Source organism: Bemisia tabaci, chromosome 4 (genome assembly GCF_918797505.1).
Source record: "Bemisia tabaci chromosome 4, PGI_BMITA_v3".
NCBI classification, from domain to species: domain Eukaryota; kingdom Metazoa; phylum Arthropoda; class Insecta; order Hemiptera; family Aleyrodidae; genus Bemisia; species Bemisia tabaci.
The window spans coordinates 46,696,751-46,712,429 of record NC_092796.1 but is presented as its reverse complement, the minus strand read 5'-3'; the positions used below and the strand labels follow the sequence as shown (position 1 = coordinate 46,712,429).

At 40.1% G+C, this 15,679-nt stretch overlaps 1 protein-coding gene across 1 annotated transcript; it reads right to left on the bottom strand.

Annotated features, from left to right (window-relative positions):
• Nucleotides 1-265: 265 nt before the first annotated feature.
• LOC109035017 (uncharacterized) lies at nt 266-14,890 on the bottom strand. Its single transcript, XM_019048474.2, has 3 exons — nt 14,286-14,890; nt 3,584-4,064; nt 266-1,718 (listed from the first exon to the last, which is right to left on the bottom strand). Exons 2-3 carry the CDS (start codon nt 4,003-4,005, stop codon nt 1,316-1,318), a joined length of 825 nt encoding a protein of 274 aa, XP_018904019.1. The 5' UTR covers nt 4,006-4,064; nt 14,286-14,890; the 3' UTR covers nt 266-1,315.
• Between the last annotated feature and the right edge of the window lie 789 nt (nt 14,891-15,679).

Sequence of the window (15,679 nt, the reverse complement as noted above, 5' to 3'; positions counted from 1 at the left end):
TCCTGCTTTCTGGCAATAGAAAAAAGTATAAGCCATAATACTTCTTTTGCAATACTTTCTTACTCTTCCAAGTAATAAGGAGGAAATACATTGTGCATGGTGAAAACCAGAGTACTATTTATCTGATGCCTCAAATTTCCATCATTTACTTTTCACCAAGCACAAACTACATATTTGTGTATCTGTAACATTTTCAGGATTCAAAAAATGAATTCTTTAAAAGTGCGCAGGTTATTGTATGCCCATTTGTCAAAAAATTACTCAATTTATCGACAGTAATAACAATTTTATTCGAAGGCACTCAGAAATTTTACATTTCGTTCATAAATCACAAAGTATAACATAATAACAACCAAATAAAACCTATATTAAAATTAACTAAATCACTTTAAACAAGATAATAAAAAGCATTCTATTTTTAATGTTACTTAAAGCGCAAAATATCAGTTTTCGAGGTTGACAATTCTGAACTAAATGGAAGAGGATAAACAAAACAACAAGTTTATTCGCAACAAAAAGTCAAGGCAGACAAAATATAGTGTGGCATGCTTGTAAGTGGGAACACATCCATTGCTTTATGAGCTGTTCTTTAAGATACATCATCTCTCTATGTCAATATTTTTTTTACAATTTCAACTTTAGTATCTATTCACTCTTTAACAACTAATTTTATGGAAGAATTTTTATTTATTTTTCTAAGCAAAGATCAAGTGAAAGTGAAGGTTGGCTCCTAAACGGGAAGCACTATCAAAGTAAGACCAACTATCACAAATTATTGGTGCTTCCGGTAATATGCAGTAACTTTCAACATCTGCCAGGAAGTGAGCTCTCCAGATTCAGTAGGTAATTAAAATCTCCTAGCCACTGACATATTTTGCGCCTCTCTTTAGAATTCAGTGCATTATTCACAGTCCTCAATATTCAGTTCATTTGAGTCTGAAAATTTTAAAATGAGAACAGACTCAAAGTCCTGAACTGAATTCATATGCATTCCTCGCTTTGAGTAAATCTCTCAATTCTCCCTGTGACTCTTACATTAAGTCTAACTCCTACACTGGTATTTTTATTGTGTCTGGAAAAAGCAATTCAAATTCGAAACTGGCACCATAAAATCAAGGCAATTTTTCCCATCAGTAGTACCAAAAAATTGATGTAGGGTATTTGCAGGTTTGAAATTACCATCCTAGCTCCATGATTTCATGCAGTCACAATAACTTGATCGTATGGCTACATGAAAAATGTCCTTTTCAAAGGAAAAATGACAAATTTTGGCACAGTGCAATTCATAATGATTCTTCAACAACCATGGAACGGGCTAACTAAACTGAGTTCCAAAGACAGGAACGTCCAAGCAGGTGTCAAACACACTAGAACTCAGATTGGATTCTATGAGATCCCGCGTGGAATCATCGGAATCATGGTCTGCAAAATTGGAGGTAGAAAAGCAGGAGTTGTAAGGTGAGGGTGTCTCAAATCCAGTACCTCCGACACCTAAACTCCCGACGGAGTCATCCAGATCAAAGGTTGGTGTGAGGATGTGGTCAGAAAAGGGGTTGCTGGTATTCGATACGGTGGTCAAAGTGTCAAATGGGGTCAAGCAGTCACTGAGGAGAGATTCCGCATCACCGTCCGACTCTCCTCCGTATCCTTGGTCACATCCTCCTATTCCAGGCTCCTGCAAAATCCTTCGTAGGGCTGAGATGTACTTCATTGCAGACCTGAGTGAAAGATAGAGGACATGAACGATTAATCAGTTATTCTAAACCAGGGGAAAGATGAGACTCATTATTTTTATCTGAAGGGAGAGAAGGAAGACGTGGAAATCTTGAATAGGCCACTAGGCCATTAGACAAGGGTAAATTTGAATATTATTTCAATTGTGAAACTTTCCAAGTAGCACAGTGGACCAGAAATATCGAAGTAATGTTGCAATTTAATCCAACATAATTACAATATTTTCACACCATTTGATCCACAAATGGCGATTTTGAACAATCAATAAAATGCGTTCCATGTGTGAGAACGGTGGCAATTTGCAATGTAAAAAAATTGCAACTTATTTCAATTTTATTGCGATACATTTCAACTAGAGGAGCTTCTTCAATTATTTAATAGACAACATACACAGCATTCGCCCTATAGCAATAATTTTATCATTTAGGTAATTTCAATCAATTGCAATTCGTTTTACTTAAAAACGTACTTTGTTCGAAATGCAACCAGGCATTAAGTAATTTACTAGTGAGTAGGTAGAAGTCAAAATACATACAGATATATTGAAAGCAACGTTTCAAAAGCTCTGTATTGTTGTTTCAAATCTCAACAGAAAGATGAGTGAGCATTATTACATAATATCTCCACAGAATACAAGGTATTCCGTAGGATGGATGTAAATGATTGAAAAACCTATAAATTAATGTTTATCCTACCTATATTTCTTTTGATAAATCAAGATCTAACAAGGAATCCGCACTGTTATACATTGAGGTACGACTTTCGACTTTCACTTTTGACTTTCTCTTTCGACTTGAGCTTTCCCTGGAAAAAAGAGCTTAAATGCACAGCGAAAAAAAATTTTCAGGGAAGACTCTGAACAATTGCGGTCGAGCCACGTGTTTTTCAACTTTCACCACCTATCAACGTCCTGATGCAACTATTCGTGCTTGATGGATGTGCGTGTTGCATGTAAAAAAAATTGAAGGCGCCCCACCATTTTTCTGCAATCAATCTGAACCAAGCAGCGATCCGTTCCGTGAAAAGGAACCGAATCGACAGTCCGGTTCTTTCCAGATTCTTCAGAGGTATACACTGGAAAAAGAAAGACATTGGATCGAGAGTCCAGACTCTTGAAAACATTGACAAGAAAAAGGACTCTTGATTCAATCAGATTTAAGCTTAAATCAAAAGGAAATCCGCTCAAATTAAGAGGCTTGGTTCTTGACATAAGCTTAAATCTGATTGAATGAAGAGTATTTTTTCTTGTCGATGTTTTTACGAGTCTGGACTCTAGATCTAATGTGTTTTTTTCCAGTGTAATTTCACTTCTCTTTTCTATTCTTTTCTGTTTTTTTAATATAAACTTCCACGAGGAAAGGTACCTTAACCCGTGGACGCAAAATTTTCAGCGAGGGATTTTCGTCGAGTGCGAGGTCGTGAAATAGCGACTGGAAGCCCTCTCTCGTACATATTCTTGAAGCTCAGCACAACAGATATCCCAAAATGTCTCAATCCCAAAATCGCTCGCCGAAAAATTTAACATCTCGGAGTTGAGGTCCCTTTCTCCGTGGATCTTACAAGTTTTCATAGACTACACTGGAAAAAAAAAAAAAACACATTGGATCTAGAGTCCAGACCCTTAAAAACATGGACAAGAAATAGTACTCTTGATTCAATCAGAATCTAGCTTAAATCAAGAACCAAGCCTCTTAATTTAAGCGGATTTCGTTTTGATTCAAGCAAAAATCCGATTGAATCAAGAGTATTTTTTCTTCTCAATGTTTTCAAGAGTCTGGACTCTAGATCCAACGTGTTTTTTTTCCAGTGTACTTGAAATCTAGAGTTTTTATGTAGTTGGGTACAATACCTGAGCGTGGAAATTTTGGTAAGCTTCTCGCTGTTGTTCTCGTGAGGGTGGGCGCCCCCTTTGACGGTGGTGGCCCCGAGGTGGGGGATGATGCGGCGGAGGGCTTCGAAGGCCTCGTTGATCTCGCGCATGCGGCTCCGCTCGCGGGCGTTGGCCGTCTTGCGCCTGTACTTGCTCAGCGGCTGCGGCTTCTGCTTGAGGCGCTTCTTGCTCCTGGAGGCGTCCCCGTTGGCGCCCACCGCGGCGGCGGCGCCCCCGCGCGGCCGCCACGCGTCGTACGCCTCGAACTCCTCGTCGTCCTTCTTGGTGCCGGCGCGGGGTCGCAGCGAGTACGACTTCTCGCGCGACCGCAGCTTGTTGTTGTTGGTGTCCTGGTCCAGGCCGCTCACCCCGTCTAGTTCCATCCCTTCCTTCAGCATCATGCAAACGAGCTCGCCAACCAGTACGCTTCAAGCACCGTCAGGCGTGTCCATCTTTACAACTGCAACAGAGGATTTAACGCTTTTATTAGTCGTAGTATTTACAGGGCCGGATTTACCAATAGGCTACATAAACTATAGCCTAGGGCGCAACATTTCAAGGGGCGCAAAATTTTTGAGAATTTATTAAAAAAACGTGACTTATTAAAAAGTGTCTACGTTGTGGTTGACAAAGGTGTTTTTTTTAAGGTGAATTTGAACATTTTCCGGACACTTAACATCCTCCTTCTGATCTGGAGGGGAGGGGCGTCTGGGAGACCCCCCCCCCCCCGCTCCCCACGAGAGCGCCTACTTTTAGGGGCGCCACCCTAAGTCTAGCCTAGGGCGCTAAACATGTAAATCCGGTCCTGAGTATTTAGCGAGGAGGGATTAGTTTCCCCGGAGGGAAAAATTCCTAGGCTCATATTTGAATCAGTGAGTTCGAAAACACACCAATTCGGGTTTTCTTTGATTTTCACTTTTTAACGGTTTAGTAACACTTATGGATGGAAGCATCTGCAAGCAAAAGGAAATTTCGAAATTGCAATCGGAAGTGCTCGAAACGCGACGGGAAAAGGGGAATATCGAAGTGTTTCATTGGAAAAACCAATTTTTGGCCATTTCAAGGGAAACAGGTGACCATCCGATTTTGCGGTTTTCTTTTTTCGGTTCAGTATACCGTGTACCAACAAGTTATACAAATATTCAAGCGTTATCCAGGTCGGAAAAAATAAATTTTTCAGGGCAGACTATGAAAAATCAGTATCTGAAAGTAGGTGAGAACGAAAACACACCAACTCGGAAATTTTTAAACGCTTAATTCTCTGTCATCAAACATGGTGTTTCGAACTCACTGATTCATTTATGGTCGTTCCTTAACAGCTGCTTCCTTTAGGAAGCTTCATATCGACGCACGGTGGATCGAGTCAATAGGAGAGGTCGGACAAAATTTGGAAACTTTAAAAGCTTATAACTCCGTCTATACAAAATTTTGAGGTTCTAAATGTGGTTTCATTGATTCCCTCGTGAATTTTTTTACTTTAGTAACCCTTTAAACTTTAAAATGTGACGAAATAAACATCAAAATTCGCAGTTTTAGTAAAAAATCTTATGTCCGACCCCTCTGATTGACTCGATCCACTGTGCGACGGTGAAACAACGAGGTCATGTAGACTGTCTATCATACCTACTTTATTTTTCAAATGGAAAACTGTTCAACGTCAATCATTGAAAACCTCCGTCTTTTCTCCAGTTACAGTGTCGATATGATTTACACAGTGACTGAATGAAGTTTAAGGAAGTTTTGAAAATATCATTGTAAAGTATAGACAAGTTTTCCGAATGTAGTGTGGTGTCTACAGGTCCGGAAATAGTCCTGATTTTTTCAGGGCGGTCCGAAAGTACTGAAAAAGAGCGGAAATTCCGTAAGAGGGCCCGGAATTTTATCCATTTTTTTGTCTTTTTCATCGCAATTTGAGCGAGAAATTCAAATTTTTAATATTTTTCGAATTTCATCAAATGGAGGCTCTGAAAAATTACTGCATTTTTCTGTAGAGGAGATACCAAATTTCTTGGGAATGTACTGGAAAAGTAATGTAAAAGTACTGATTTTTGGCCAGCATCCCTCGCATAGATTTTCGGCATAGACATCCTGGAGTGAAAGTCAATAGGTATCATGACTCTGGATCCTTACAAGAGATCACAATGATTTTCCACTGCAAAAAGTAAAAAAATACGGAAGAAACAATTCCATGATTTCGACAAACCATGGGGTAGAAACAAATATACCTTGAATTTTATCACAGCCCAAAAAATATTTTGCAAATGATATTATACATATGTCCATTGACAGGCCCATTGGTTTACGCATGGCGTATTGGTTTAGAAAAGTTAATGATTGAGCGAGACAGGTGTATGCTTTTCGAATACGTAACTATTCGTGCTCGCCGGTCGCAGGCCCGGATTTACTTACTTGTCGCCCATTGGCAGCCTGTATTTTTCCGCCTTCTTCTCATTCGTTTCGAAACATGAATTAGGACCATCAAATAGACTTGCCGGGAGGGGGCGAGGGTGCATGGGTGCATAAGAACTACATTACATTACAACATTACTCGTGTTGGGCACATTTTTTGCGAAAACCCTGTCAACACTAGCAAAATTTCGTGGAAATATGCGCGAAAGTTAAGTTCTGTCAAGGCCTTCTTTGATAAGAAGAAACATAAATGTGGTTTGCGCTCCGACCGCACTGCGTTTGGCGCAATGCGTGAAGTACTCGCACAGTCTTGAAGGCGCTAATATGCGCCTTACGCCGACCACTGACCACATTACCGCACTGCGTTTGGCGCAATGCGTGAAGTACTCGCACAGTCTTGAAGGCGCTAATATGCGCCTTACGTCGACCACTGACCACATTACCGCATCCGACCACACTGCGTTTGGCGCAATGCGTGAAGTATTCGTACAGTCTTGAAGGCGCTAATATGCGACCGCCGCGATGCGCCGCTCCGAGGGCTTCTCCTATTTATCTCAAGTCCCCGTGATCATTGCTCTCTGCGCCGCGCCGCTCCAGGCCAAAGTCTCTCTTAACACAAATAATTAATGGTGCTGTCTATTGTATCACCGAAAGATGACACGATTAGAATTTACTATATTTTTACTCTCGGGAAATGAGAGATTTTGTCACCTTTTTTCGTTTGTAATTTTTTTCTGAATCCGTTTTTTTTTTTTGAAACCTACATTTAAAAAAAAATCGCAAAATTTGCTGCGGCCCATGAACTTCAAATGGACGATACCTATCAAAAGGTTAAACAATTTGATTATTGGCTTTAGCATTTTCTTGCAAAGAATTTTAATGACAAAAACATGTTTGGCTTGGAGGACATGACACTTGAGTGCATTTTTTTTTTTAAAAAAAATGGAGTTATTAATGATTTCAAGTAAAACTAGTCGTAATGCATATTTTGTGAAAAATTCGCTCCCGAATTCCAATTTTTAAAGATCAAAAAGTCAGATTGAACTTTCTTTCCACAATGAGGATCCATGCAATTTTGGAATTTCAACCAAGTATTTCTCGGACTAGCAAAAACTGCAACTTACGCGCCTTGTCCTCCAAGCCCCTCAAATTATGCCGAGAAAAAAACGCTGAAAAGTCCTGAGAAAAATAAGAAATTTTACTATTAAAGACCCTGGAAAGGCATAGGAGGTCAAGTAGGGAATTTTAAAATCCAAGAAATTCCGTCACCCTTTGTGTTAATTTCTCACTTATCAGTCAGGCAATTTTAAACGTCTTAAAAAAATCATACCGAATCGTTTCGCATGAAAATTAGAACCTAAAACATGCACTATAGTGCGTTATTCTACCTTCTGGCTCCGATTCATTTGATAGCGTCGGATCATGAGTGGCAAGTCTACCGTGGCCTGTGTGCATGTTCTCCGTGCAATCACCTTGTCGCACACCGGACAACACTGGACGCTGCCGTCCGACAATGAGCGGATCTCGAAACCAGTTTGAAATACCTAGTCTTATACGGATGATCCGTTGCAGTCCCTCGTAGGAATTCGCCTCGTCCCCCGCCCTCTCTCTCTCTTTTCCTTTTTGGGAAAATTCAATCAAAACACTCTATGACGCTCCGTCTCACAACACAGATATAGGTGAAGGATGCCCTCATCATGAAGTTCAATCGGACTCGCGAGAGAGGGACTTATTATTCGAGTGGAAGATTTTCGAGCAGCATTTTTGGTACGTGCATTAATTCATCGGGACCGACAAAATTGTGTTTCTCTGCAGCATCTTTGAATTTATCAGCGAGTTGATTTTTAAAATCAGTAGACAACGCCATAGTCAAAAGAAGGAAAATGGAGCAATTCTATTGGTGGAAGTGGCTGCCCAAGTAGCATTTTCCACTGTAAAAGTTGCAACAAGTTGAAACAATGTTGGTATTTGTTGCAACAAAGTTGCAACTTTCGGTCGACTTTTGGTCGATAAGTGCCGATTTTCGGCGATCTGATCGGAAGACAAAGTTGCAACCTGCTGAGATTGCACAATTGCTGAACCAAAGTTGTTTAAAATCTAAAGATAGGCAACCAGCAATACTTTGAAGTTGAAACATGTTTCAACTTAATTGCAACTAGTTCCGACAATGATAGCTCCTTTGGGGGAGAGAGTAGGCAATCTGCACATCAATTTATTAGTTGCAAGAATCAAACGGTTTTGTTGCAAGTTGTTGCAACCTCTGCTACTTGGGTGGTTGCAATTGATAAAGAAAGTATAAGTAATAGACTGACTAACAGCAACCCACAAGAGACCCCATTGTAAGTTCATCATTTTCTCCATTAAGCATGTAACAACCATCCATTTCAACCAATAGAATCATTTCATTTACTCTTTGTCTCCTCCTTCTACTGCTATCGATTTCGATTTATAGCTATCGAGTGTACTCTGAACATTTAATCCATGGTTGTTAAAGAGGGTTCAGGGGATGAGGGGGAGGGGGCGAATGATTTCTTTCTGCTCGAACCATCTACAGTACAAATGAAGTAGTAAAACTTTTTCTTTTTCCGCTCAATTTCATTCAGTTTTCACTTCAGGCTTTGAATCAAGGCTCACCAGCTAAGAGACTTAAACGAATGGGTATAATAATAAAACGAAGCAGCATATCTGAAGAATCACAAAAAAAAAAAAAAAAAAAAAAAAAAAAAAAAAAAAAAAAAAAAACCAAGAATAAGAAAAAAGAAGTATTTTGTCCCGTGTGTATGCTAAGCTTTTAATCCGTGGTTTTTCGAGAGGATTCAAGGGAGGAGGCGACCACCCAACCCCACCTCCCTCTCTCCAGTCAAGATTGCCTCTGCTGAGAGTAAGCTGAAATGGCGCCTATTAAAATGGTGACAGATCCTAAATCGTTGTAAGAGCGTTCATTTCTCAAGCTTTTTATATCCTTTGCTATTTCTTCACGAGATCCATCGAATGAACACTAAGGCTGGGACGAATCTAATGTAGGTACGATAGTAACCGCAATAGCATTCTGTTTGACGAAGTTCAAATCGCGACTCGCAAAGACTGCGGCTGAAAGTGTATGGACCGAGTAAGTTGAAGCCAAGTGAAGCATTCCTGTGCGTCTTAATATGGACACTTGTCTCGGCCGCCTCTTTCCATGTGTATGTTCCTCTGCCCTCTGCAAATACCGCCGATCAACATGAGGTCTGCAGTGGAGCAATGGTCGGCAGTCAAGTTGGCAGCTCTGCCTTCGTCCGTTTAACCCCAGTCTGACAGACTTGGGTACATACGTAGGATTTATAATACTGCTGTACCAAGGAAGAACGCCGTATGAACCTTCGGGCGTTGCCACATTTTCTCCGATAAAACCTTAATTTACTGGGAAAATCGTGAAATTTTTTTTTTCAATTTTTCCAGACAATTTTGTTCATAATTTCGTCTAAAATGTCTGATAATTTTACGCATAATTGTTCTCAAGAATACATGTTTTATACGGGGCAATTTGGCAACTCTCGAATGTTCATACGGCGTTCTTCCTTTGCACGGCTGAATATGTGCATGTCAGATGAGAATGTATCAGAAATCACACAAAAAGAGAGGTAGAGAAAAAAAGACGGGGAGAGATAGAGCAGGATGAACAATAGGAAACGCAGAGAGGTAGGAAGAGAGAAAGAAGAGGAAGAGGTATGAGAGGGAACGAGAAACGTAGAAGATGACGAAAAGTAAGGGGAAGAGGAGACAGAAGAAGTAGAGGAGGAGGAAGAAAGATGAAAAAGAGGAGGAAGAGGAAAAAAGGGAGGGAGAGGAATAAGGGGGATAAATAATTAATGAGAATGAAGGAGAGGAAGAAAGAAAGGAAGAGGAATGAGGGGGATAAATAATCAAGGAGAATGAAGGAGAGAAAGGAAGGAAGGAAAGAGAAATGAGGGGGATAAATAATCATAAGGAGAATGAAGGAAGGGAAGAAGAATGAAGAGAAGAAGAATAAGGAGAAGAGGAGAAAGAGGAGGAATAAGGAAAAAAAGTAGAGGAAAGTGATGAGAAGGACGTAAAAGAGGAGGATTACTATAGAGGAAGAAAAGATGGAGAGGAGAAAGAGGAAAAGGATAAAGAGGGAGAGGGGAAAGAATCGTTCATTATTCTTTTCCCTTCCTTCTTTTTCATCCTCTTCTTTGTCCTCCTTTTCCAGTTTAAAAGACTCTGACTAATGTTAAATGTATGTAAAACAATCCATATGGATAGAGGGATGCTGCCGAACCTAAAACTGATTATTTATAATGGATTTAACGTGAAGAAATACAGTGTTGCCGCGTACAAGATAAAAAAAGCTCCTGCATCGGAGCCAAGGGCTTCTAATCTTTTTCGCTCTTCCGTCCTCTGCAGCCCTTGCCTCCTGAATGTTATCTGTCTCCTCTCTCCCCTCTTCTCTCGGGTATCCGTTTTGAGTATGTTGTGGTTTTATACACCGAGAATTCCATGTCCTTATAAGTATTGTCTCAACTCATTTAGCCACTGAGGCAAGGGTTATCAGCTTCGAGTCAAGATCCAGAGAAAGCTTTGCGCGTGAAAGACACACGCAAAGCTTTCTTCGTGGACGAAGGGACGAAATTTTCGACACAATCCAAGAAGCATTTCTAACGAAAGAGTTCCGTTTTCTTGATATCAAGTTGCGGTCTTACTGTCCTCCTCCTCTTTACCGTGACACAAGTGTCAGAAAAGTGACGATTGCGTGATTTCACTCGATTTTATTGTTAATTTTCCCACTTAACGAAACTGCCATTTCAGTTTTATTTATCGGAATTTCCAACATCTATGCGGTTACATTCCTCTATATTCGGTATCGATAAAGTAACGATCATCGCAATATGTTGCGATCGTTGGCTCCAATATATTGCGATAAAATCAGGACGAATTGGCAACACTGGGTTTCTTTACTTTAAATGTATCGAAACAATCGATACTTTATGAGTTGACAGCTGCTTTACTGAAAATCGATTATTTTCGATAACTTTAAATGGAGGAAAAACAATGTTGCCAATTTTCAAGAATCACCATTGAATCAATTGTCATCGATACAGTCGTAATAATTCATAGAACGAATCGCAACCTATCCTTGGGGAAAAGGAATAAATTTGTTCGCCTGGTAAAAGAAACAACATGCATGCAGGGCCGGATCAAGGGGGTGGCCACATGGGCCGCGGCCCATGGCGGTAAATTTAGGGGGCGGCAAAATTTGAAATTTTTTTGAATGTAGGTATAAAAAAATCGGATTCAGAAAAAAAAATTATCAATGAGAAAAGGGGACAAAATCTCTCTTTCCTGAGAGTATATTAATTTCGAAATTTTTCGTTTTTCGGTGATACAAGACTGCATGAATACTTACTCATTACGTCAAACACAGTGCGGTCAGGAGCGGTTGGCGTGAAACGCATAGCGCCTACAAGACTGCAGGAATACTTCACGCATTGCGCCAAACACAGTACTATCAGCGCGGCACAGGCGCAGCGGTGGCGGAATAAGTTAAAATTATTCAACCACATTTATGTTTGTTCTTTCATATTTGTTTGGTTCATTTCTTATAAATGGAGGACCTTTTCCACACAGAGACAGGTTTACGGAACTTAACTTTTGCGCAAAGTTCCGTGCAATTTTACTAGTAGTGTTGACAGGGCTCTCGCAAAAAATGTATACAACATGAGTAGGTAAACGCGTCTTATGCACCCCTCCCCCTCCAGCATGTTCACTTGATGGTTTTTATTGATGTTTCAAAACGAATGAGAAGGGGGCGGGAAAATACAGGCGGCCCATGGGCGGCAAGTAGGTAAATCCGGCCCTGCATGCATGTCATTGATTTCCATTTCAACGATGAAACTGGATAAACGTATGTATATCTCATTTGCAGCGTTTTAATATCTCCGCTCCCATTTTATTCTTTCCAAAGTAAGCAAACCAACACTATTGCTTGAAGTTGTCACAGAATATCCTCCGCACACGGGGAACAAATCCGAGATTTTTCAAAAATTGATATCGAATATTTTTCTATTTTGAAAATTGTAAATAGCAGAAGTTCTGTGGCGCCGCAATGCTGGATACGAGCTTTTGAAGTTTCACCATCGATTTGTAGGTATGTGCATTCACAGAAAAGCCAGAAATGTCTCACTTTCATTTGGCAAAGAGCAATCTAAAAATTCTGCATGGTTTGCACTTTGTAGCTACAATACATCGAGAGATTTACATTTGTGGAACCGAGTAAGTCCTTCAGTTTTATTTAAATCAGTGAATCAAACCTACCAAGTCTACTTCCTAGTGATCTTTGAGCTCCAATGCTAATGTATGTTATTTAGGGTTCATCAGATAACGGAAATTTTAGTTTTAATATCGACCGAGTTTAGGTAGTTATCGCTTACTGATCATCCTTGCGACGGTTTCGATGGAAATTATTTAATTGAACCGCATTTTACAATAGGGAATCCAATCAAACAAAACGTGGATTTGTAGGTATATCATCATGATTATCATCATGATATCATCATCATCATCATCATCATCATCATCATCATCATCATCATCATCTTCATCATCATCATCATCATCATCATCATCTCCATCATCATCATTAGCATCACATTCATCATCATCATTATTATCGACATCATCAAAAATCATCCCCATATAGTTCTCTAAAAGTTAAATTGTATGTTTAGTCGGTCGAAATCGTCTTTACACCATTCTAATCTTTCAATTCACACCGATAAACCAGGAGACTTTAACGAGCGAGTATAAAAATAAAAAAAAAGCGACGTAACCGAGAAATTACTAAAAAAAATAAAACTAAAAATAAGAAAAAAGTGTAAGCATGTCCCGAGTGTATGCTTAGCCTTCAATGCATGGCTGTTCAAGAGGATTTAGAGGATGGGGGAGGGGGTGAGTGCTTTTTTATTGCTTGAACAATATACCCAGTACCAGTATGCATTACACATTTTTCTTTTTCAACCCTCGATTTCACTCAATTTTCACTCATGGCTTTTAATGAGGACTGCTAAGTTGGGAGACTTGAACAAACGGGTATAAAAATATAATAAAGCGGCATAACTAAAGAATCACGAAGGAAATAAAACTAAAAATAAGAAAAAGTGCTACCAATGTTCATGTCCGGCGTGTATGCTCAACTTTTAATTCATGGCTTTTCAAGAGGATTTAAGGGAGAGGGAAAGGGGGGTGAATGTCAAATCCCCCCTTGAAACATCCACCTGGTACAAATGCAATAAACCTTTTCCTTTTTTCCCTTCAATTTTTTATCTGCCTTAGCTTTTTCTTGATTATTTCCGTGTGAGAAATAACAAGTGATGCGAATGATTAATTGATAATGCCGGATAAATTTTAGGACTGGAGAAATATGATGAATTCTGATAGATATATATAGAACAACGGAAACTCAGATCAATGCCACATTGAAACCACTATTCTTTCAAAAAAAAAAAAAAAAAAAAAAAAAAAAAAAAAAAAAAAAAAAATCCAGTAGGTTTTAGTGACTTCCTATAACAGCCCTCCGTAGGTTTATAATTTCAGTCAGCATGTTGATGAAATTATCTCTCGAATCAGCAGTTCATATAACTCGTTTGTTTAGACGATTCTCAGACCATGGACAATAAAATTCACTCAGGCTGCATAATAAATTTACAACAGAAGTTAGCACAAGGCAAAGTTATCGCTGATACGTATCTTGCGTTCAGAAACAAGTCATGAGTTATAAGTTTCATTTATTAAAATCTTGAAAAATAAGTATCTAATTGCAAGAAACTGCACTGTTGCTAAGATATTGCAACTTCTACGTATGTATACAGCTAGATCATTGGAATCAGATCAATAAACGAAACTAACACGGTCATTTTTTCATTCAAACAGCAAGTGGTTCTTTACTGCAAATTACAGTCCGTCAATAGGTATTTATGGTTTAAGTAAAAAAATGCGTAACTGCATCCCAACTTACTAAAACAACCGATTACGTTAAAAAAGAGAATTAGCCCAATTATAATTTTCATATTTTCTGTAAATATTTTCAAATGAGTGAATTTGCAGAACATTTCACGAAAACCTTTCCTCTAAAATAAATAAATGAATAAAGTGCCAGCTTGGACTTTAAAGAACGTCTCAACTTTAGCCATCGGTGTTCTTATTTACAAATCAATGAAACATCGCAAAAAACCAACAGCCCACAAATTTACACAGAAACGAAACTTTCTATACGCACCTTAAATAATCATCGTACTACAAAACACCTCGCTGAATCATATCACTGCGATGCAAAACAGTCACGCGTAAAGGTATTCTTCGCCGTATCCTCACTCTTTCGGCAGCACCACGCGCGAGCGTTTCCTTTTTTGTTATCCTTGCGTTGAAGTCACCACACAACGTTATTTCTTTCGACGGTAACCGCACTGAATCCACAACTTTTCACTAAGTCCCGAACGGGAAATCCGCTGATCAAGCGCGAACGGCCGAGTAGGGGCAGAAACGGAGAGACGGAGGAACTTTTCACCTGGCGGAACTATGGGACGGAATGGGATTAAGGAGTTTCGGGTGTGTATCCGGAGCCGGGCCGGGCCGGGGTTGTGACGAGTGGGTTGGCGCGAGGTGCGTTGAGCGTTTCCCGCTGCAAGAATGAAGTCTGCGCGGTGTCGCGTGGGCCGGAGCGGAGCCGCGTCGCCCGCGTGGGAAGAACGAGCCGGCCCCGGACACCAACGCAGCCGCCGCCGCGCCGCGCCGCGCCGTCACCGCACGAGCCACCGGTCACCGGCTCATGCACCCGTCCTATCGGCTCCCCGCTGGAAGAACGGCATGGAGGACCGAAAATAAAGTCGGAAATTCTCATTAGGTTTTTTGGAATGTCCGCCCATCACTGGAAAAAAACACATTGGATCTAGAGCCCAGACTCTTAAAAACATCGAAGAGAAAAAATACTCTTGATTCAATCAGAATCTAGCTTAAATCAAGAACCAAGCCTCTTAATTTGAGCTGATTTCCTCTTGATTTAAGCTTAAATCTGATTGAATCAAGAGTCCTTTTTCTTGTCAATGTTTTAGAGTCTGGCCTCTAGATCCAATGTGTTTTATTTTAAGCGTGCCAGTAGGGCTCGCTTTTTGAAATCACTCGGATGTACCATAGTACAGCACACAGATCAACCAATGCTATTCAACGGGTCGTCCAAATACTTTTTTCCTCGCACCCGTTTCTTTGTCTTTGAACCATTACACTGTCAAGCCCTGATGGTCTTTTACCAAAAAATCTAATGAACTGCTAATTGGAAACCCTTGAGAACATTTTTCTGTCAAAACCGTATTATTCAATTTGACAGAAACGTCATAGGAGCTTTCTTACGCTCGGAGGACTCAACTCTAGAACCTTCTTTCCCGCCAAAACTCTATAGCCAATGAGCGTCTTGCACTGTAAGTGCAATCTGTGATGAGCCTCGTGACTCATTATACTATGTACTAACCATGGCCCCTGCCGAAATCCACTTAAACCACTACAGTTATCTCGCGATATAGCTTTGGGTGTCCGGTTTCGAGCAAGGCAATAAAAGACGGCGAGGCGATTAACCGATTAACCATTCACCGTGATGCCAGGATCCTCCAAATTTTCTCA